The 22,328-nt window shown below is 55.7% G+C and overlaps 9 protein-coding genes across 9 annotated transcripts; 5 read left to right on the forward strand and 4 right to left on the reverse strand.

Annotated features, from left to right (window-relative positions):
• Positions 1-147: 147 nt before the first annotated feature.
• On the forward strand, positions 148-2,086 carry CHGG_06544 (translation elongation factor EF-1 alpha; the record flags this gene model as incomplete). Its single annotated transcript, XM_001222638.1, has 6 exons — positions 148-152; positions 235-273; positions 349-376; positions 442-504; positions 775-913; positions 975-2,086. The coding sequence occupies 6 exons, from the start codon at positions 148-150 to the stop codon at positions 2,084-2,086; spliced, it is 1,386 nt and encodes a 461-aa protein (XP_001222639.1).
• Positions 2,087-2,587: 501 nt separating this feature from the next.
• CHGG_06545 (uncharacterized protein) lies at positions 2,588-5,304 on the reverse strand (the record flags this gene model as incomplete). The annotated part of the gene is made up of 3 exons (XM_001222639.1): positions 2,588-3,961; positions 4,025-4,299; positions 4,362-5,304. The coding sequence occupies 3 exons, from the start codon at positions 5,302-5,304 to the stop codon at positions 2,588-2,590; spliced, it is 2,592 nt and encodes an 863-aa protein (XP_001222640.1).
• A 446-nt stretch (positions 5,305-5,750) lies between these two features.
• CHGG_06546 (uncharacterized protein) lies at positions 5,751-6,961 on the forward strand (the record flags this gene model as incomplete). Its single annotated transcript, XM_001222640.1, has 3 exons — positions 5,751-6,024; positions 6,089-6,226; positions 6,327-6,961. The coding sequence occupies 3 exons, from the start codon at positions 5,751-5,753 to the stop codon at positions 6,959-6,961; spliced, it is 1,047 nt and encodes a 348-aa protein (XP_001222641.1).
• Positions 6,962-7,258: 297 nt separating this feature from the next.
• Positions 7,259-7,679, reverse strand: CHGG_06547 (uncharacterized protein; the record flags this gene model as incomplete). Its single annotated transcript, XM_001222641.1, has 2 exons — positions 7,259-7,621; positions 7,677-7,679. The coding sequence occupies 2 exons, from the start codon at positions 7,677-7,679 to the stop codon at positions 7,259-7,261; spliced, it is 366 nt and encodes a 121-aa protein (XP_001222642.1).
• A 469-nt stretch (positions 7,680-8,148) lies between these two features.
• Positions 8,149-9,706, forward strand: CHGG_06548 (uncharacterized protein; the record flags this gene model as incomplete). The annotated part of the gene is made up of 2 exons (XM_001222642.1): positions 8,149-9,162; positions 9,230-9,706. The coding sequence occupies 2 exons, from the start codon at positions 8,149-8,151 to the stop codon at positions 9,704-9,706; spliced, it is 1,491 nt and encodes a 496-aa protein (XP_001222643.1).
• A 987-nt stretch (positions 9,707-10,693) lies between these two features.
• On the reverse strand, positions 10,694-12,293 carry CHGG_06549 (uncharacterized protein; the record flags this gene model as incomplete). Its single annotated transcript, XM_001222643.1, has 2 exons — positions 10,694-11,792; positions 11,848-12,293. 2 exons carry the CDS (start codon positions 12,291-12,293, stop codon positions 10,694-10,696), a joined length of 1,545 nt encoding a protein of 514 aa, XP_001222644.1.
• Positions 12,294-13,199: 906 nt separating this feature from the next.
• CHGG_06550 (uncharacterized protein) lies at positions 13,200-13,635 on the forward strand (the record flags this gene model as incomplete). Its single annotated transcript, XM_001222644.1, has 2 exons — positions 13,200-13,284; positions 13,496-13,635. The coding sequence occupies 2 exons, from the start codon at positions 13,200-13,202 to the stop codon at positions 13,633-13,635; spliced, it is 225 nt and encodes a 74-aa protein (XP_001222645.1).
• A 1,378-nt stretch (positions 13,636-15,013) lies between these two features.
• CHGG_06551 (uncharacterized protein) lies at positions 15,014-17,205 on the reverse strand (the record flags this gene model as incomplete). The annotated part of the gene is made up of 4 exons (XM_001222645.1): positions 15,014-15,714; positions 15,770-16,287; positions 16,352-16,404; positions 16,450-17,205. The coding sequence occupies 4 exons, from the start codon at positions 17,203-17,205 to the stop codon at positions 15,014-15,016; spliced, it is 2,028 nt and encodes a 675-aa protein (XP_001222646.1).
• Positions 17,206-19,837: 2,632 nt separating this feature from the next.
• Positions 19,838-22,057, forward strand: CHGG_06552 (uncharacterized protein; the record flags this gene model as incomplete). Its single annotated transcript, XM_001222646.1, has 4 exons — positions 19,838-21,176; positions 21,340-21,484; positions 21,551-21,699; positions 21,810-22,057. 4 exons carry the CDS (start codon positions 19,838-19,840, stop codon positions 22,055-22,057), a joined length of 1,881 nt encoding a protein of 626 aa, XP_001222647.1.
• Positions 22,058-22,328: the final 271 nt, after the last annotated feature.

Below are 22,328 nucleotides of genomic sequence, written 5' to 3' on the forward strand. Positions count from 1 at the left end.
GATTCGAGCAATCACCTGCCACTTTCAAGTGCGTAACCATCATCGCGCGATCTCCATCTTCGACAAGAGCATCATTTCTGACTTATTCCAGACTTTCATCAAGCGCAAGTCGCCAGTTTCGTTCTACAGAACAACAACACCGTCAAAATGGGGTAAGTTGTGGTCATCCACTGCTCCCGCCCGGTCGCAAAGGGCCCCCGATTGCTTCGTCAACATAGCTAACACAGTCAATAGCAAGGAAGACAAGCTCCACCTGAACGTCGTTGTCATTGGGTTTGTCCTCCTTCATCTTGTGCCTCGTTCGCGGCATCGTTTGAGACGCACGGGAACTGACATTTAGCGATTCAGACACGTCGACTCCGGCAAGTCTACGACTGTAAGCCTCACCCTCCAGATCTCTGCTACATTGAGTTGTAGAACAGCTCGCTGACAAGATCACAGACCGGCCATCTTATCTACAAGTGCGGTGGTATCGACAAGCGTACCATCGAGAAGTTCGAGAAGGTTAGTTCTTTCCCCGACTCAGTCATCCGCCTCCAGAGGTCCATTCTAGGCCGATTCCCACCGCGCCATCATTTCCGCCAGTCTGGCACTTTTTCCCCGACCTCTCTGCCTTTGTGGCTACCCCTCCTCCCAAAGCGGGGGAGGGGCACACAAACCCAGCAGATAAGGGAAATTTTTCTCGACAGGCCCACCGACCCCGCATTTGCACCCCACCAACCGCACCGCATTTGGCTCTCAATTGCCAAGGATTGAGCTGACACCAAACCATAGGAAGCCGCTGAGCTCGGCAAGGGTTCCTTCAAGTATGCGTGGGTTCTTGACAAGCTCAAGGCCGAGCGTGAGCGTGGTATCACCATCGATATCGCCCTCTGGAAGTTCGAGACCCCCAAGTACTATGTCACCGTCATTGGTATGTTGCAACCTCGGGTCCCATCCCCTATCGCCTTTCGCTAATGTGTATCGTCTCACAGACGCCCCCGGTCATCGTGACTTCATCAAGAACATGATTACTGGTACCTCCCAGGCTGATTGCGCTATTCTCATCATCGCCTCTGGTACTGGTGAGTTCGAGGCTGGTATCTCCAAGGATGGCCAGACCCGTGAGCACGCTCTGCTCGCCTACACCCTGGGTGTCAAGCAGCTCATCGTCGCCATCAACAAGATGGACACCACCAAGTGGTCTGAGGCCCGCTACCAGGAGATCATCAAGGAGACCTCCAACTTCATCAAGAAGGTCGGCTACAACCCCAAGTCCGTTGCCTTCGTCCCTATCTCCGGCTTCCACGGCGACAACATGCTTGAGCCCACCACCAACGCTCCTTGGTACAAGGGCTGGGAGAAGGAGGCCAAGGGGGGTGCCAAGGTCACTGGCAAGACCCTCCTCGAGGCCATCGACTCCATCGAGCCCCCCAAGCGTCCTACCGACAAGCCGCTCCGTCTTCCCCTCCAGGATGTGTACAAGATCGGTGGTATCGGAACGGTCCCTGTCGGCCGTATCGAGACTGGTATCCTGAAGCCCGGTATGGTCGTCACCTTCGCCCCTTCCAACGTCACCACGGAAGTCAAGTCCGTCGAGATGCACCACGAGCAGCTTACCGAAGGTGTTCCCGGCGACAACGTTGGTTTCAACGTCAAGAACGTCTCCGTCAAGGATATTCGCCGTGGCAACGTCGCTGGCGACTCCAAGAACGACCCGCCCATGGGTGCTGCGTCGTTCGACGCTCAGGTCATTGTCCTGAACCACCCCGGCCAGGTCGGTGCTGGTTACGCCCCCGTCCTCGACTGCCACACGGCCCACATTGCCTGCAAGTTCGCCGAGCTCCAGCAGAAGATCGATCGCCGTACCGGCAAGTCTGTTGAAGACTCGCCCAAGTTCATCAAGTCTGGCGATGCCGCCATCGTCAAGATGATCCCCTCCAAGCCCATGTGCGTTGAGTCTTTCACCGACTACCCTCCTCTCGGTCGTTTCGCCGTGCGTGACATGCGTCAGACCGTCGCCGTCGGTGTCATCAAGAAGGTCGAGAAGTCCGCTGGTGGTGCCGGCAAGGTCACCAAGTCCGCTGCCAAGGCTGGCAAGAAATAAACAGTTTCTTGTTCAAGCAAACAAAAATCTCACTTCCAGGGATTCGGGGCCGCTTGGCTCTCACGCGAGATCGCGTCGCGGTACTAGCCGCGATGCTACGATTTACATGAGCACTCGGGTCGTTTTGTGATGGGGCACATTTGAGGGGGTTAATGGCCGGGGTTTCTGTGCATCAAAACTTCTCGTCATGTGCTTAGTACAAAATAGAGTCTCCTAGAAGTGATCACGAAGGTCATGATTCCCAACTTATTGTTCTCTGCTGCTGGGTGTTGATGTCTGTTTCTGTATGTGATAATGTTGCCCCATCGTCTTGATGAATGGTTGATTCCCTAGTTGGTGTGTTCTACCTTGCCGATGCCCGAGATATCTCAACGGGTCCATTCCTCACTATTGGTTCACGAGAAAATACATACATTGTCACCCGATGCATGAAACTGAGTTCTTGACAGTGGCCGAAAGGTTAGTTTCGTCTATCCTACAAGTATTGTACATGTTGTCTTTCTACGATCGTTTCGCATGCCACTTTAACCGCCCTCTCTCGTTCACGATCCCAGACGCGGCCCGCAAAAACTCATCTAGCTCCACGGGCTTCGCTAGGGCCGCAGCCTCGGCCTCGGCGAGGCGGAAACTCGCCTTGGGCGAGTTCTTGATGTGTGAGCTAAATCCCACCGTGCGATCGACCTCCTCGTCGACGAGGTCGTACACATCGGACGCCTCGGGTTCGATGTCGGGCTGAGGTGCCACGCGCACCGCTTCTAGAGATAGTTCGGACCGTTCGCCGCCGCGCTGGCCTGCCTGGATGCTGGTGTAGCGCAGCTTGAGCGAGGCGTACTCGGCTGTTACGGTGCGCTGCACCTCGATAGAGGCGAGGTTGTAGTCGACTTTGACTTGGGTTGGCGCGTCCGTGGTTTCTTCCTCGGAAGTTGTGGCGGAGGTGATGGTGGTGTCGGTGGCAAGCGAGGTGAAGAGATGTGGTGGGAGCTCAACGCCGAGCAGGACCGGCGGGGTGTTTAGCGTGCCGTGCCAGGGGCGCAGGTCGGACTTGGAAAGAAAGTTGATCATGGCTGGGACGTGTTGCTCGATGCTTGTGCCCGGAAGGCTGAAGCTGCGCTGCTGTACGAAGCGGGCGTCGACGGCTGCTGCGGGGAAGAGTACGTCGCCTCTGAAAGTGTCCTTGACGGCACGCAGGGAGACCAGGCCCTTGACTTCCGCATGGTCGGCTTCCACGCGGAGCTCGAGGTTCGGCGCTGAAGCAATGAGTTCGGGTGAGAGGTCGGGGGACGGCACGAAGCGGATTACAGTAATGGTGTGCCAGAGGCCTTCTTCATGGAGATTGTTGGGCAGGTTGAGGCTACCAAGGGCGGGGAGGACCGGGACGAAGGACCGGGATAAGGAAGTGTTTAATTGGGGTGGTCGGCTGGGCGAAACAGCGGACTGCTCCTGTTCCTGGCGAGCGAAAACGACATGGCCAAAGGTCACACTCGTGTCGGTGTGTGGTTCGGCAGGCCACCCTCCTGAATTGTCCCCAGGCGTGACAAATTCTAACTCTCCAGCAGCCTTCTCGTTGTTCAATTTGAAAGGCAAGATATCTACCGGTATTGTGACTTGCTGTGCCTTAGATTCGGTGTTCCATTGGGGCACGGCGGCAGTCCACCTCTCCCACTTGTCGAAGCGCTCTTGCCACGGAAGTTTTGCTGAGCAGTTGAGCAGCGGGAGGTATCGACCTTGATGTGCCAGGTCGCTCGGGACGACGGCCAAAGCGGTGGAGAGGTAGGATTTACGCCCGTATGCTTCACGCAAGAATCGAAGCACGGTTTCACTCGCGTTTTCAAAGTATTCGTCCCGTTTTGGCATATGAATCCAGGTAACAACCACCTAGAAAAATCATTTTGTTAGCTCTTCACTATTGCTCTGGGAGATATGGGTCGATTCATATACCTTTTTCCCCGACGGGTCCAGCCGCGTTACCGTGTTGGTCAGGCGCCCAACTTCTTCAAGGACACCGATTTCAAGAGCCTCGGGGGAAATGAGGTCGATGTCAAACTCGCTTGTCCTAGCATTGGAAAGGATTTCATGGACCCTGTCGATAACCGATAGTGCCGCGTGTTTGGGAGCGATGACAGAAACGAGTCGGGATTCTCGAATGAGTTTGACTTCCTTCACTTGGGCTAATATGGCTTTTGGCACACCCTCTAGCCATCTTCTGTTACCGACTATGGCACAGGATTGTTAGCTCGGTAAAGCAAGACGGGTGTCGAGGTTTCGCTTGACGTACGGGTTAGGAGAGAAAATTCCACATCACGGAGTCGTATGCTAAGGTAACCATCTCTGTCGAGGACGTTCTTGTTGGCCACGTCCCAGCATTCACGAATCAGTCGGACCACGAGCCGAGTTTTGGGGGCCATGCCCCTGGTAATGTAGCCCACGAGGTGAGGCTCGACGTCTTGTGCACCAATCGAAACCGTCGGCGCCCATGGCTGACGCTCTATCACCCACGGAGCTTCTTCCGGGTTGTTGTTTTCCTCGCCATCAAGTCGCCGTAACGTTTCGTATTCCTTGAAATAGCGGGCCAACTGGGCGCCCGTGAACCCTCCGACGAGTGTGTTTTTGAGTTGGGTAAACTGCTTCTCGGAGAGGATTGCTGTGTCTTTCGGTCGTAGCTCGTGAATGTTGAGTAGAATATCCTCATCCGCGGGGGCGGCGTCTTCTTGGAGCAGGAGGCTCGCGGGATCAACCTGGACAACCTCGGCGTCGTCAGAGACCGGCTGGGGCTTTTTCCTCCAGGCCCGCTTCTCTCGAAGAACAATGGCGGCGCCAGGCTTCCCTAGCATGTCGATGGAGAGCCCCTCCTTTTCGGGGGAGACCATTTGGCCCCTGGACTTGTAGAAGCGATGTTCTGACGGCCGCGAAAGGAGTGGCCAGTTCGTCGCAAAGTGTTCATTGGGAGCCTTTGTGTCGACGTCGGATTTAGGACTGGGTTCAGGATTGGGTTCGGGGTTGGGTTCGGGGTTGGGATCAGCACCCGTCTCCCCATCGTCAGGGTCGTTGAGCCATTCGGCGTCAGGTCGGCCTCGGTAGGTACCGAGGGATCGTAGAGGCGTTCGAAGAGATGAGAGGGCGAGGGTAGTAATCGGTGGCCGTTTGGGGACCCCAGCCAGCTGGAGTCGGCATCTCAGGCAGACAAAGCTGGCGCTTCCGGTCAACTTGCGGCCGAGCATGGGAACTATTGGGACGGCCTGTTACTGCACCACCAAAGCATCAGTGATGGGAAAGTCCTGCGGGGGGCATCCATCTATATGGCCCGCGAAGAGACGGCCGAGTGGATCCCGATGTTCTTTGCAACGAAAGATTATTTTGAGTGGGTCCCACGGAATCTGGACCCTGGCACCAGGAACGCCACGGTCCCGGCAGGCAAAAAAGCACATGAGGACGCGATTTGACAACCGAGAGATCGACGCGCGCCACGGCACCCCGCATCGCGTATTCAGGTCGGCTTTTGATGGGTACATTTCTTTTCTTTTACTTTTCTTTTTTTTTTTTGTGTTTTTTTTTACACAGCGAGCTCGGGTCTCCAGTCTATGCACTCGGTTTCACTTATCCCTTCACGCCTTGTCAACGGAATTTCGCCTCGTTGAGATTGCTACCCAGGATCCTCCTCCTCGCCATGCCCGCGCAACAACGGCGAAGACCCCCGGTGGGTCTTGATCTCACCGAGAAGGGATGGAAGGAATCACAGACTGACAGGAAGCAGGCCGTCCCAGAGAGCGATGACGAAGATATGCAACATGAGCATTCTAATATACCCGACGATGTTGATGGCGACGGCGACGAGCAGATGGCAGACGGGGGGCAGCGCGACGAGACCAGCCATCTAATTAAGAGCCTTGTACGCTATGCTCTTGCCTGCGAGTACTCGAGAACACCGATCCGGAGAGATGGTATTAGGGATAAGGGTACTGAAGAATGTTAGGCTTGGTACAAGCGGCTGCTGACTTCTCGCAGTGCTTGGTTCCAATGGCCGAGAGTTTAAGAAGGTGTTCGCTGGCGCGCAAAAACAATTACAGGCAACGTTTGGCATGGAGATGATAGAGCTGCCGACGAAAGACAGGAATCTCCTAACGACAGAACAGAAGAGGAAAGGTATGCTTCCCGCCGCCCCCCAGTCAAAAAGAAAAAAAAAAAAGAAAAAGAAAAAAAGAGAAAAAAAACCCTCGACCGCTGACACTCCGCCGGCCGGCAGCTGCCAAATCCCAGAGCCAAAAAGAACCTACCTCGAACGCATACGTCCTCGTTTCTACGCTCCCCGAGACTTTCACAACGCCCGCTATTATAACCGCATCCAAGGTCGAGTCCGCGGAGGGCGAGGCTTCCTACATCGCTCTCTATACCACGATCATCGCCATAATCATGCTCAGCGGTGGGGAACTCAGCGACCCGCGCCTACGAAGACACCTTTCGCGGCTTAACGCCCTTGAGAACATGCCAAGCATGAATCCACATAATGGGGCATCGCCCAACGAAAAAACGGATTCTGTCCTCCAGCGGATGATAAAGCAAGGGTACTTGGTGCGAGTGACTGAATCAGGGTCGATGGGCGATGACGACGGCACAACCTGGCACGTTGGACCGCGTGGCAAGGTCGAGGTCGGCAAGGACGCAATTGCGGCGTTCGTAAGGACCATCTATGGCGGGTCTAACGAAGAGCTTGAAAGCAAGTTGCAGGTTAGCCTAAAGACCAGGGGCAGGGTAACGTCCATGTCTGAAGTTATCGAAGAGGGAGCGGAGGCAGCGCCGCCGGATGGCGACCCGGGGTCGAGTACTCGGCGCAGGGGAAGGAGACGGCGGACTGAGGCCCAAGATGAAGAGAGCGAGTGACCCACGAAGTAACGGGCTGAGATAGCCGCTGGAGTTAGGGTATCATTGTGTATCATTCTCTCTCTATGGAGCCGAGCCTTACAGGTACGGAATCGGTCTGTTGTCCAGCGTAGACCTTCCTAATAACGTCCCGCGGCAGCTGGTGAAGAAAGGGGACCTCTAGAAGCAAGCGCACCGGTGGCATGTCCTGTCGGCGGCTTGCTAGTTGCCCGCTTATTCTCAGCATCCCTTCGCTGTCCGCCCGTTCTGTGGCCTGTCTCCTCGTAAATGTCCTTGCCTCGTCGACGTTATCGGGCTTCAGGATTCTTCTTGGCGCGACGCCACGAACGCTTCTTCGCCTTCGCGAGGCGGCGGAGGCCCGGCTGGCTGGAGCATTTTCTGTGTCGACCGCTCCATTAGCGACTGCGGTACACTAGTCAAGCGGAAAAGGAAGTGTGGACACGGGTTCCATACCCGAATCATTTGTACGCGCACTTTGGCAACCGGCTCATTCTCTGCAAGCGCAATGTAGGACAACAATGGTGGGTGTCCGGCGATGCTCGAGTATGTGTCGCGGTGGATGTTGGTCTTCCACTCCCAGCTCGTTGTGTCCGGGTGTCCAGTGCCGATGAACTTGGCTTGGAGCCGTTCGAGTTCCTGTTGGTTTCGGAGTTTATCGGCCTGTTAAGGTAGGTATTTAGTATTTGTAGAAATGTAACGGGGCGCGACAACATACCATCTTGTTGTTCTGTTGGTGGTGTTTTGAAATATGGGTGAGGTTGGCGATGGTCAATTCAAGATGCTTTGGACCAAATGCGTTGCAACGCTCCACTAAATTCGATGGTGAGGGTGGCCCACATGGTACCGAAATCATCTTGGCGCTGCAAGGGGTTGTGGAACCCTTCCCGCGATCAGCCTCTCAGCCTCGTCAATTACGATTCCGAGCTTGACACTTCATCAAGATGAAATGTGACGGTCTTGCAATTTAGTCGCCATATTCTCTTCACGCCGGTTATTTGAAGCTAAAACCGTCTGTGGGCTTGGGCTCAACCACAACACTGGCCTTGTCCCGACCTTCACAACAACCGCTCCGTCACTCAGCCGGGCACTCGATCACTCAGTCACCCAATCACTCAGTCCCGCTCACTCACTCACTCACTCGCTCACTCGCTCATTCACTGATCATTCAATCACGTACTTACCCGACCATGCCCGAGCTCCTCCTCCAATCCGCCCTTGCCGCCTCCAGATCTAAAGATTTCGCCGTCCGAGCGGCCCAGATCAAATCCGACTGTCACGGCCAGCATGGTGATCATGAATCTCTAGTCTCGTGTGCACCATGCTACGAACTCCTCCTTGATGCTCTCCGGGCACGTTATTTCGGCTCCTCGTCAAGTACCAGTGATACAGGAGCAGCCCCAGACCCAACACAAGAGTGGTTCGCCTCCCGGCCCGGCTTTCTGTCAGCGTTGAAGCCTCTGATCGATTCTGCCAAGGAATATCAGATCGCTCCAAAAGCTATCGACGACCATGTCCAAGAGGAGCGGGGTCGATGGTATGCTGAGCGGGTGCGCTCGTCCTTGCTGAGGTTAATGGTGGAGGACCCACACGGACGTGGGACGGTGTTTGAGAAGCTACAGGACCTTTCCACTGCGACGGCGGGCGGTGATCCAGTGGCATTGGCCAGAGAGGTGGCCGATATCCTCAGGAAGGGGCCGTTGGCACCTGAGTCGGGCGAAGATAGCCATCTACCGGAAAGGGTAGCTGCCGCAAGCGATGTGGCGGCAGAGACAGAGGTGTGGAGGGATGCGTTCTTCAAGACTAAGGATGGCACTGTGCCCGAGGACCACCAGAAGTACGTCAACATGCTGCTGTATCACCGACTGTCTATGGAACAGGTAGTGGATCGGATCCTGGATGAGCGACAGACGGCCATGGGCGCGCGGGAACAGACGGACAAGCTTAACCAGCGCCTCGATGAGCTCCGCCGGGCCAGAGCCGCACACGAGGCGCAAAAGACGAGGAAAGCGCAGCGGCGGGAAAGCCTCGCCCAACAAAAAGTACCAGGGGAGCTGTACGATCTCCCCCGCTGCGCCGCCTGCGGGGAAGAACCACGAACAGAAGACTACTTCACCTGCAGCATATGCACTATACTCGCCGAGGCGGGAGCCGTGCCAAAACAGACCGTATTCTGCTCCGAGAGATGCGAACAGCAAGGCCATGTAAGCCATCACCTCCCCTGCCCACCCACCCACTGTCCCCCTCACTAAAAAGTACCCCCTCCCCCAGCTCTCTCACGCAGAAACACACACCTGTGCCTCCGCCCTTGACTGCCTCCAACTCCATGCAACCACCACCACCGCCACCCACCAAAAAGCCCAAGAAGAAAAAGAAGAAGACACCCCCATGGCCGACGCGCCCCCGCCTCCGGCGGAACTACGCTTCTGCACCGAGTGCCTGACTACCCTAAAACAACCGACAGCCTGGTGCTCCCTGGCCTGCGCAGACGCCAATTTCCAAGCGCACCGGGAGGCGGTGCACCTGCCAGAACGGGCACGGCTGGGGTTGGGTAGGGAGGCGGGGGCCGATGACGAGGCGCAGCTGGAGTATTTTACACCGTCTCCTTCGTCTTCTTTCCGGGGTGACGATGATGAGGAAGGGAAGCGGTACTACCGCGCGAGGGATATCGCAGCGCTTACGACGGGATTGGGGGAGGCAGTTAGGGAGTGGGAGGAGCGGAATAGAGTTAAGTTGGAGCGGGCTTGATGGTTGCACGGGGAGGGTGGGTGGTAGTAAAATCGGGCGTAATGGAGGATGTATATATCAGAAGGGGATGATGCCATCGAGATCTTTGTCCACCCGCACCGAACCCGCCATGCTCCCCTCAGCGTTTCACAGTGATACCATCTAATCGCTCTCTGCTAGCTCACTTCACGGCTTTTCAGATAGGATATTGCGGCATCACAGAACATGAACTTCGAATGTCGGGACAGAAAACATCGTGTTGGTTTGATCTAGTAACATAGAAGAACAACACCGCCCAAGTCAGCCGAGAACTCGGACAACCCAGCTACGTACGGCGCTGTTCGGTTCTGTACAGTAGTCGCGATTCGCATTCTGCTCTGCCAGCCCGGACACCGCGAGGAAGAGAAGAAAATGAGAACTTATAGAGGCGGCACTCGACCGCACAGTCGGTAAACAGATATCCATTCCCCCTTCTCCAGGGTTTTAGTCCAGAAGACAACATGAAGAAGAAAAATCAACACGGGTTAAAAAGGGAAAGGGGTATTCCATGTTTGGCCATATCAAAATAAACGTGGTACATGAGAAGACAATGTGGGCTGCTTCGGAGCTCGCAGCAAGCGCCAACGCCCTCAGAACAGAACTCCCTTAATGCCATCCATGACCGGCAGAACCGTTGGCCCATCCACCGCGGCTCATCCGAGCCAAAAGGACTCGTTATGAAAATAGAGAGAAAAAAAAGTCGTGAAGACCGAATGGTGATTGTTGTTGGTAAAAAAGAAAACCGGCTTGGGTATGATGTCGTCGCGATCTGAGGCCCACTAAAGTAGACACTGGAGAACAAGAAGGTCGAGATTGGTATCAACGAGCAAGGCAGGGGGCCTGAGGGCCCATGTGGTGCGCGCTCAATCCCCACTGCTGTAAAGAGTGGAAATACTGACGTGGCTGACCTCAGTAATGTTGGGGTAAGCGTAAGGCAGGCAAAGGCCCGATCAGTCCTCGGGCGTTATTTCACCGATGTCCCTTGGCCCCTTGCTGCTTGAGCCTGCTCGTTCTCCAACCTTCATACCATTGTTCCCTGCTAAGCTCGCGGAGCTCGCCCCGCCACTCGCTGAAGACGGTGTCTTTGAGGCGGACAAAATCGCAGTGCTCCTCGTTGTACGGATCGGCAAACCCCCATGGAAACTGGCGTCCAATGACTTCAGGCTCGTAGATGTCCGGGCTGAGTATCGACAAGGGCAAAAATGGCACCTCGTCCTCCTTGAGGGTCTCCTCTGTGGCCTTGTGCCGACGGACGGAACCGCTAGAGAGCCGCTTCGGTTTAGGCGACGAGTCTTGGCTCTGGATTGGCAACTCCGAGCCTTCCTCGCCCGCCTCAACAGCTTCACCCTCCTCACTGAGCTCCGAAGCCTGGTCTTCGTCCTCCTCGTCGATCCTGGCGGGGTCGATGCTGGAATCGTCGTCGTCGTCGAGGCCAAGGGCTTCCAACGGGTCAAGGTTTGCCTTTTTGAGGCTTTCCGCGACCGTCCGCTTGAGCATGCTCATGTGCTTAGTCGTGATGGTGTCGGCCTTGGCGATGACAGGAATGACGGTGGTTTTTCCCTGCAACGTCCTCAAGACCTGCAAATCAAGATCCTCGTCCAGGCCACCCAGGATGCGGGTATGTGGGATATGTTTTCCTCCGTTTTGCTTGCCGTTCGCAGATGCGGCCCTAGCTGCCACAATGTTGCGGTCGAGGCGCGAGGGGTCGAGGACGAGGAAAACCGCATGAATGTGGGTATCCTGTACCCCGGGGGACCGGATCACCTTCATCTCCTCGGCAAAGGTCTCCTCAAATTTGCTCTCGAGGAAGCTCGACATCTCGCGAAGCTGCAGGTCCACCACATTCTTCTCAAGGCCTTCGGAATCCCACAGGGTGAGGCCGATACGCTCGCTATCGATTTCGGTCTCCAGATAGTGGGGGATGAAGTTGCCGGAAGGCGGCGCCCTTGGGGGCTCGTCATGCTCGACAGTGCTCTTCGCCCGCTTCTTTGCGGGGAGAGCAAGCGCAGTCTTAAGAAACTCAAGGAAAGAAGTCTTGCCCGAATTTGACGTACCAACGATGAGGATGCTGAACGAATGGTGAGCTTTGTGCTAAGCGACGGGTGGCCAGATAATCAACCTACTTAAAAGGAGTGGGGTCCTTCCTCCTCCGAACCCTTCTAGGGCTGTTGATGGTACTGATCGCGCTGCTGGCATAGCTGTAGCGGCCGCGGTGTGCCATACTCCCGGTGCCGGCGTAAGGATCAAAACCGCCGTTGGGGATGGGGGGAGGGGGGATGCTGATGGCAGAGTGGGGTGGCTCCATCGAGGCTCGTGGGGTGGCAGCCGACATTTGCTCAGCTCTTCCAGAGACGATGGCGAGAGAATCGGGACGAGCATCGCCGCCGAGGCCTAGTTGAGGTGCAGGGGCGCCATTGTAAAGAACCGGCAGGCGCGGTGGGGACTTGGGGACGGCATCGCGCTGGCGCTGGAGCTCTAGCTCCCTAGCAGCCTGCTGCCTCTTCAGGTCGCTGCTTTTGCTGCGTCGAAGTAACATTCCGAGGCTAGAGCGACGAGGCGGTGTTGACATTTCTCGATCCCAAGGGACTCAATATGTGGCTAACAGCCTCGCATAAGCGGGCGGACAGCGAACGAAATGGGGAGGTGTGAATCCACAGGTTCGGGAAGCGACTGCAGCTTGTGCAGAGCGGGAACTAACTTGCGATCAACATTCCAAGTTCGATGAAGTGGCCGTCGCAACTGAAGCCGTGCTTACCTTCGAAAGCGAGTGAGAGAAGGTAGGATGTGGGCACGAAACACAGTTCCGTAACGAGTCAACCCGAAACAAGAAGGCCCTTTTGTGGTGGTATACGCTGACTGGCACTTTCAATGATTGTGGTAATTCCGAAGAGGAAAGTAGTCCGGTGGGGGGCAGCGTTGAGTACAAGCAGCACCGGCTGGTGTAGGTTCTGGTGTAGGTTCTGGGGGGGCTTCTTTCCTAACAAGCATCGTGACATGTTAGCCAAACCCAATCTGGTCACTTCCATTGTCGCCATTGTGCTCGGGGGGCCATGAGTTATCTCGTGGGTGCCGGATCGGCAGTCGCGCTCGGTGAATCCCGTTACCGTGCCATGCTGCTACATTTCCCGGGTCCCAACCACGAACGCCAGCGATCTCGCTCGGCTCAGCAGTTCCGTTCTCGAGGTTGCGACCCGCAGAAAGTAGCATAGGTACCCCAATGGCAACAACTTGGGCAACGATCACTGAAACAACGGCCAAGGTGGGTTAAGTAGGGATTGAACTTACTCAGCTTTCGCCACCACAGCCTCAGCTGTCCTGCGTCTGACGAGCTTAAGGAGCTTGACAACGGCGGACAGAGGACAGAATTGGGAATTGGGTCGCACGCGCGGAATGGTGGAGACTTGCTCACGCGAAAGGGAGTGACAGGCCCGAGTCGACGAGGCCGAGGTAAAAGATCGAATCGAAAGGGCAAAAGATGCTGCGACGCAGCCTTCCAAAACCTGATGACAAGCCGGCAATGCGACAGTCGTTCAGGAACGATGTGAGGGGTGTGAAGGGAAGTAAGTGCACCTCGTCAGGGGCGCGAAGAGAAAAAAGATGACCAGTCAATGGGCGAGTGTGACCATGCCGACCATGCGACGAGATTGGCTGATGATTCAAGCCTGGGGGACGGTCCGGGAAGGTACCCTCTCGGAGCGCAATTAAGCCAGGGACAAACTAAAACAGACAGGATGGAGCCAGGCTTGCAGCATGCTACACTATTCTTTCTAGGCCAATTCCCTTCCTCGGGCCCGTGCCAAGCATGGGATCACAGGTCAGACCACCCTAACCAGTGGTATCTTCACTCTGGATCGGTCTTAAATCTGGCGTGGTGTTGCTGGCTCCAAGACGACCCAGGTAGGGAGTTCTAGAAGCTCGGTATGGAAGCCATCCCATCCCCCCGGCGGAGCTAAAACAGGAACAGTCCATGGCTGTCAAGGGTCTTTCTGCATCGCGTCTCATCCCACTATGTAGTTAGTGTAGGCCCGGCTAGCTCTGCATGTTTGCTTGCATTTCGTTCCGCCGCTTGAGATTCTCCATCTGGATGGTTTTCCGGGGAGCTCACTGATGCGATGGGGAATGGAGATGGCCAGGGCCTGGAAACAGACTTTCCCAAGACCAGGTTGTCCCCACATTAGAAGTGGTGCCCCTTTCCACTGCAGCCGACGCGCTAAAGCTGACGCTGGCTTGCCTCGTAAGACGCGCCAGCCAATCAGTAACCTCGAATCCCGCCTTTCTCTTCTGCCGGCGAGACGCGCCGACCGGGTCTTCGGGAACACTCGACAGCGACCCATTCTCGGACAGAGTAGTTGTAGTTAACATTGTCCACTGAGATATGTGTTGCGCGCGTTACGAAATCCCCGATCAACCTATAAGACATGCTTCCCCACAACCTGGTGATGAGTGCTTTCTTTTAGCCTGGATCACGCCACCGAACACAGCGAAAGCGAGAACCCGATATCCGAAGTCCCACAAGCCACGTGCAAGCATCCACCTTGTGAAATCGTTAAGGGGCAAAACAGCCAAAGTGCAGGTTCATGGTGACCTAAAATTGAGCTCAAGGGATTCATTGACAACCTGGGGCCGTATTTCTTCCATGCTGTTTCCCGGTTACATTGTAGTTTCTGAGAGTCTGACGATGGAAAACGGCATCCGACATCGAAAAAGCTGAAACATCCAATTTCAGCAGTCCTGACTGGGGCTGGGGTTGTTGGGTGGAGTCGCGGAATTTGGGTTTGGTGTGTTTCAACGGAAATTGCCCCACATACGAACGCCAATCGATGCATCCTGCATGCGCCTGCAGGTCGGGTTTAATCACGACGAGAGCAAATGGAATGACAAGTCACAAAAACACCAAACACCTTCGTGTCGATGCAAGATCCCGGGCGCTAAAAGATTTCAGGGGGTGATCAAAAACCTAAGGTATGTAAGGTACATAAAGGATTATCAGGTACATCCCCTGCAAGCTGATGATTTCCAAGCAATCCATTGAAAGCCGAAGAAGGTATTGTGTCGACCTAGACCCCTCGCAGTATATTATTCGTAGATGCCAACCTACCCAGGTAGTTGGGTACGGTACGGAGATAGCAGAGAGTGTGCTGGTAGCACGTGTAAAGACAATGATAGCCGTCTCGAATAAACATCCAGGGTATCCATCTATGCGTCTAAATCTAGCGCTTGCGATTTTTAATGTACAGGAGAGTGTTGTACAGAAGAGTGAGGAGATCGCCTTCTCTTCTCAATTCACCCCTACCCCTCAAAAACATTATGCTGGAGCTCGACGCCAAACTCTTGGGCCACACTCTTCAGCCTCGCCTCGACCTCGTCCTCCAAGCCTCCGCTCCGGCCAAACAGCTGCTTCAGCCTGAAAAAGTAGAAGGCGATGTCCGACATGAATAACACCGCCTTGAACAGGAGATGTTGCCAGACATTGGTCAGTCTCTGCCTCAAGGGCAGGTTCCGGTCCTGGAATAGCGACCGGCTAGCCCACTCGCCCATCATTTTGATCCTGTTGACCGGAGAGCCCATGTAGGCGTTGTTGCCTTGCACAATGCGCATGTTCCTTCCAATAAAGATGAGCTCTTTCGGCCATTTATCCTCGTCAGCGAGCACGTCGCGGATGCCCTGTTTCATCCGCCTCTGCATCTCATAGTGCTTCTGGCTTGCCGTCTTGCTGTCATCCAGCGCACCCAACATTCCCCTCTGCAGCTGCTGGTCGCCGCCTTCGTAGGGGCGTAGAAGCGTGGCCGACGCAAAAAGATCGGCAGCCTTGATGCCCCATTCCTTGGTGATCTCACCGATCTTCTTGTTGTCGAATGTCATCAGGGCTTTCCAGAAAGTGCCGTATTCGTGCCGAAACTTGTCACTCATGTAGACATACAGTCCGTGATCAATCAGTACCAGCTCCGGCAGCCCGTTCGGCAACCGCCGGATGAAGATGTTGCCAGGGTCTAATGAGGTGTGTTAGCGGGGGCGGTATTGAAAGAAAGGTGGCTGGAAACCTACGGGGGTCGCAATGGACAACACCCCACTTGAAGATCTGCGCCGAAAACAAATCGACCATGGTCGTCATGACCTCCTTAGTAGAAACGCCCAGTCCGCCCTTCCCACGGCGCCCCTTCCATTCTGTGCGTTCCGGCTTCAGATTCTGACTATGTGGGTTCCCGCGCAGCTCCCAGCGGATCGCGTCCATGTCTGGGGGATCCAACTGGGCACCGTGTACCCCCATCGAACCTTTGCCATAACCCCCCAGCCAAGGCCGAGTGAGAGAATCTTTGTCCCATAGCCTGACACCCTCAATCCACTCGGTAGTAAGAACTCGCTTGGAGCTTAGCTCCGGGTACACGGGCGGTACGTAGACCCTCCCGCGTAGACTGGGCTCCTTGCTGACAAGCTCGCGCATGACCTCGGAGTTCTTCGCCTCGTTCTCAAAGTCGGTCTCGAGCATCAACCGTTCCGTGATGAACGGCACCAATGAATATAGCGGCAGATCGAACCACCATGTATACACCTTCGTGACGACCCTGGCAACACACCTGTTAGCAGACACTCCACAGCAGCAGCAGCAGCAGCAGTAGCAGCACTCACTTAAACGCCCATAGATCCCACCCGATCTGCTTCGCGATCTCCGGCTTCTGAATCTTAATAGCCACCTCCCTCCCGTCAGCCAATCTTGCCCAATGTACCTGCGCCACGGACGCGCTGGCCCGCGCGGTGCGCTCCATGACACCCTTCCCTTCCACGCCAGCAAAACTGACACCAAAAACCTCCTCAACACTCCGACCACCAAAATCATCCCGTATCACCTTCTCCACCGCCTTCCACTCGTCCTGCGGCGCATCATCAAACATGCGCGCAAACATGGCCTGAAACTCAGGCGGCAGCACGGCGCTCTGCATGGCAATGGCCTGCCCAATCTTCAGATACAGCCCCCCATTCTCCCGTAGCAGATCCGACAGGCGCTCGGCGCTGCGGCGGTGCAGTTCGGGAATGCTACCGGCGAACAACGGCTCCGGGCGGAAGTTGAGCTTGTAGTCGGCCGCGACCAGCAGGCCCATGCCGAACGTGCGCAGCGACCGCGCAATCCCGGACGCGTACACCTGCCGGTCTGCCAGGTAGCCCGCACCAAGGAGGGCCGAGGCGATTATGAGGCGCCGGCCCCAGCGCCGGGTGCGCCGGAAGCTGCGGGCGGTGCGTGGCGCGCCGAGCGAGGCGGGCGAGGGGGGACGGAGGGGTTCGAAGGGCCCCGAGGAGGGGCCGATGGATCGGCGCGGGGGAGCTGTCGAGAGGAGGCGGCGGATGGAGGGGGTGGGGGTGTGGGTTGATGCGGCGGCGGTGCGCGGGGCGGTTGTTGTCGGGGGTGGTGGTGTGCAGCGGGCGCATCTCCGAATCGGGATCGCTGGACGGAACGGCGAAAACGGTCGGCGGCTTGCGCCGGCCATGCCGAGGCGCCACATGTTGGCTGGCGGCGAGGGACGGTTAGGTAAGTGCGCAGGTGATGCTTTGCATAATTCAGTCCATTGTGTTGGATTATTTGGTGAGAACAAAAAAAGCTGCAACGGAAATGGTGAGATTTATTAACGAACAGACGGAAGGGTCGGTCTCGATTCCTTCTGTGTCCCGCTGACGACAGCAGATCGGGGCCCGCATTTTGCCGCTTCGGCTGATCCCCACCACGGATTCTCCGAGGCTGATCGGGGTTTACCGTGCGGTCAACCGGGCGAACTCGGTGATAACCACCAGCGTGTTTTTCCGACCTTAGTTATCGGTGGCATCAACGCCGCTCTTTTCGTATTAATGTTCTCCAAAAAGAACTTATGCAGACCACCTCCCGACAGTTCTCCAGAGACCCAGGAACTTCGATTGCACCGGCGGACCGTACGATAGCCAGGAAGATGTGGACTTTGCTGACAGTAATGGCAAGTGGAATGACCGGGTCAGCTCCTGGCGTTGCTTCTAGACACCTCGGAGGCTACCAGTGGCTGTTGTAGCGTTGCTCCGTACTCGCAAGTATCTCGCCTCTTCTTCTGTTTGTTAGTCTGTAAACTTGATACAACTCCCTTGGGAAGCAATAAGTTTGATTGTTGTCTCGTAGATGATCACTAGAATTAATCAATCATCTTTCGCATGCGGGCGCTTCCCAGCCATGAACAGTCTTTAATTCTCACCTCAGTTGACCCTCATTACCCTCAGCACGAAAAAAAAAACCAAGCGAAGCACCTCGTTGCAACACCCTGCCTCGCCTGCCAGCGTCAAACTTGAAGTTTATGCGTCTGACGGTCTGAGTAGACCTGAGACCACCCCACAACAGGGGTCCCTCGGCCCTGGGCGATCTGCTCTTGAATCTTGAAACCATGGAAGTTAAGGAACAACAACGCCAGCTAGCGTACTATGTACAGATTGATACGGTGTTTCGCCATCTCTCATGTCTTCTTTGTCAACACAGACACGACCCAGCCGCACGGGATAGTCAACAGGGACGTGCAGTTGGCTGCCAATCCTCTTTTTTTTTTTTTTTTTTTTTTTTTTATGATTGATCGTCCATAGAAGAAGGCCCGTAAAGGGATTACCATGGTACGAAGGACGAAGGGACAGGGACCAGAACCTGGTTTGAGCTGGGTCTTGTATGTGACGTGTAACGTACGTAGTATAAATTGCAGTACGGCGTAAGTCAGTCTCGGCTGTATCTGTGATTTTGGAATTGAACTTGAATTAATGGGAGCGTTGAGGATGGAAGGTGACGCCGGGAACTTCTATTTTTGTGATCTACTCATCGCCACTTGCCATCACAGTCAGTGTCGTGAGAGGTGGGCTCGGGGGCTGCTTCTCTTGATGCATGCGAATTGTGTTTCGCGTGCGGGACCTCGGCCGTGATTTGGTGGTTGGAATGGACAAGCAGGTACCCACCTACCTCCATGTGCGAGGCATGCGGAATCACGCGCATCAAGATCTCTACTTGGCATGAGTAGTGCAGCCGCTCTCGTGTGGGCTCAAGTATCAGCAAACAAATATTCTAAACACCACTCTGTCTGTCCTATTCATACGTGGGGTTGAGTAACTGTTGATTGTAAAATACATACTAGGAGTACGCAAGGCTTGTTTGACCTTGAAAGTGGGGGTAGGTTGCGCTTGGCGCATAGATGGAATGACGGGTGGATGTTCCGATCGTCCCTTTAGGCTGCTCCGCATCGCTCATCTCGTTAAGCCTCGACAGTATGACTAAGGTACTGTATGTCTGGTTCTTACATATCAATTCGTTGTTGAGTAGTTATGATATTTTCCCGGTAAACAATTGACGAGAGACCACAATTTGGAGCTTACACTGAAAGGCTAGTTTTGATACGTCGTCAAGAGATGATGCAACGCAAACCAGTGTTGTCGCGAGCAGCGTGTGGCTGAGCTTTGCGGGGCAGTTTCTTAATCTTGGACTCCATTTCAGGGCATCCAAGACGATTCGATGATTGGGCCAGTGGAGTCCCATGCGAAGCATTTCAAGCCAAGAGCTGCAGCGGACGCATGGGGGCCCAGGCCCGCCTCGGTCTTTCCCCACAGTTCCCTGTTTCCCTGTAATCAGTACCCCTAACCAGCATTTCCCACTTCGATTCGCCCTGGCATTGCGCAAGCACACTCTGGTCTTCAATCACCTCACCACCAGTGCGCCGCATCGCATGTGCAGAGCGTCACTCCCCGCTAGCATTCCTTTTTCGGGGGAACGTCGATTGACCGAACGAGTATCGACAATGGTTTAACTCGGACCGGCGCTGCATCTCTAGGCCGCCGCCCACAACCGAACTAAATCGATTCATCGATCAACCGCGACACGCCGAGCCAAGCACACCACCACCACTCTCGCTCCTTTCCCATGTTTCCCACAATTCGAATCCGTCCTACTCCCATTCTACGCCCAGTCCTTATGGTGCTTGGATAAGACGACCTCATCATTTTTACGTTATTCCGGTTCTGGACGACCGGGCACCTCTTTTTAAAGCAGCCGCGTCTCGAGGACGCCGGCCCTAAACTCGACATACTTCTTCGACTCCGCTCCACGGTCGCCCATTGTGAGCCCTGGCCACTATGTTGCGCCCCGCGACACCGTTGTCGGTGCTGCTATTTGCAGCCTTCGTTCTCATTTTACTCTCGGTTCTGTCGACCCCCATTATCAGTGCTATCCCCCTGGGCAGCTGGTTGAAGGAGTCGACTTTGGCGTCTTTGGGTTTTGCACCCAGGATGGCTGTACCCCAATTGAGATTGGCTACGATGTCCGTGAGTGTAGACCCCATCCGATACTCGCATTTATCAACACAAGACTTATCCACGTATCCAGGACCTCTGCACGCCGAGGGCTTCTCCCTCAACGCTTCAACCCGTTCCACTCTTTCCAGCCTTCTCATTGTTCACCCAGTCGCGGGCCTCTTAACTCTCATCATGTTCGTCCTCGCTGTGATCGCCCACTTCCACAGCCCCTCCCATTCCCCCAGGTACTTACTTGTGCTGTTCATTGTGGGCATTCTCAACTTCCTGGTCTGCCTTTTGAGCTTCCTCGTCGATGTCCTGCTCTTCGTGCCCCATATCGCCTGGGGTTCGTACGTCGTTCTCGCCGCCACGATTCTGGTTGCCTTGAGCGGCTTGGTGTCGTGCGCCATGCGGAGGACTGTCGTCGGCAGGAAAGCAAGGCAAAAGCGGATTGCCGAAAACGCAGAAATGAGTGGCGAGAATTACTACAATCGTCAAGCTCAAGTTGCGACTGCTCCCGTCCCCAGCTCGTCCGTCCTCCATCCAACGGTTCCTCTTGTCAGCGGCGCCAATGGCAGGGGGGGGGATGCGCTGCCAGAATTCGCCTCATATGAAAAGAAGGATGATCAGAGCAGCGACGAGAGAATCCCCCTCACTGCCGCCAGAAGCCGGTCGAGTAGGTCGCCGGGCACCTTCAACACCGACCAATCTACCTACGTAAACGATTCGGCCAACCAAGCTGAGATGACGACCTTGCGTTCCACGTCAACCACGCCTGGCGCCCGCGATCAGTACGGAAACCCCCTCCTGCCACAAGACGGATATCCCATGAGGTCAGGTTCCGTTGAGCGCATGGGTTCGCCGCCGCGCGGTCCTCTGCCTCCAGGTGCTTACCGAGGGCGTGGTGGTTACCCGGGTCCTGGTAGGGGCGGCTACAACGGTTACGGGCCTCCTCCAGGAGGCCGCGGCGGTTATGGTCCTCCTGGGCGTGGGGGTTACGGACCCCCGGGTGGCAGAGGAGGTTATGGCCCCCCTCCTCGTGGTTACGGCGGCCCTATGCGCGGCGGACGCACTCCGCCCCCGCCTAGCTATCAGGGGCAGTATGACAGGAGAGGTTCCCCTGCTGGCACCAATCAATATGGCTCTAGACGGCCATCTCCTGGTCCGCCATCTGCACCTGGTTATATGAACCAGTCAATGTCCAACGTCTCATCCGGCGGATATGAAGCATACAACTTTAACAGGGACGAACTCCCTCGGGCAGAGTCTCCTCCTCCCTTGCCGGGCATCGATGACGGAATTCAGCCAGGCCAAGCAATAGAGATGGATGCGGCAGGTCGTAGCCCAGCGAGTGCTCCCGCAAGGGTTTGGGCAGTTCAACATTCGGGACAGCGATTCTGATGTTGCTGGGATGCTGGCGCTGCAGCAAGCGAGGACCTCGGGCGCGGATCGTCATATGAGCGATACCAGCAGGTACAGCCAAGAAGAGTAAGTTGGTCCCCGGTCTGCGCCACTTATATCGTGTTTCACTCTCAACTAACTCGCAATCCGTAGAAACGCCGCCTTATGTACCGCCGAGGCAGGCATGGAACCAAGAAGGCAGGAATTCTCCTCGCGTAGCTTCGCCGCTAAGCACACGCCGCCCAGCAGAACTTGCATCGCAAGGAAGCCCCCCCGCCCCCCGCCGCCGGCAGCGTCCGCTGGTGAGTACTACGAAAGACGTGGACCCCCCGCTTCGCCGAACCTCCTCCGGCCAAGAAACCAGTACCTGCCCCTATCCAAACGACTAACTCCTACGAGGATATTCCCCAAGGCTCCCGCAGCCCGGCGGAATCTGAACGCTCCACCTTCACCTCCATTTCCCAGCGGGGTATCAACCCCCGCTGGAACCCGCCGGTGCCACCACCTCCGGCGCCGGGGAGCTATGGCGTCGGCGTCGGCGGCGGTGGTGGAGGCAACCCGATGGTCCCCCGACGCCCCGTCAACCGCACCGACATCCTACTCAGCTCCAACCCGGACTTCGAGCTCCCCAGCCGCGGCGCCGGGCCGTCCAGGTCCTAGGTGGTTATGGTACCCGACTGTGCCTACCCGGCGAGGACGTTTCCAAGCCAGGGGGGGTAAAGTGGGTTGGACCCAAAAAAAAAAAAAAAGAAAAAGAAAAGTAATCTCTGTTTCACCGCGCTACGGCATCATGGCATGACTGCGCCCACATCGTCTATGTCTCTCTGGCGAAGGGCTTGTATATCGTTCTGCTTTCTTTCTACTTCTTCGCCACGTATATAGATACCACCTTCTTGTGATACACTACACTTCGATTCAAATTTAAGGCTTT

This window comes from Chaetomium globosum, genomic scaffold (genome assembly GCF_000143365.1).
Source record: "Chaetomium globosum CBS 148.51 scaffold_3 genomic scaffold, whole genome shotgun sequence".
Taxonomy (NCBI): domain Eukaryota; kingdom Fungi; phylum Ascomycota; class Sordariomycetes; order Sordariales; family Chaetomiaceae; genus Chaetomium; species Chaetomium globosum.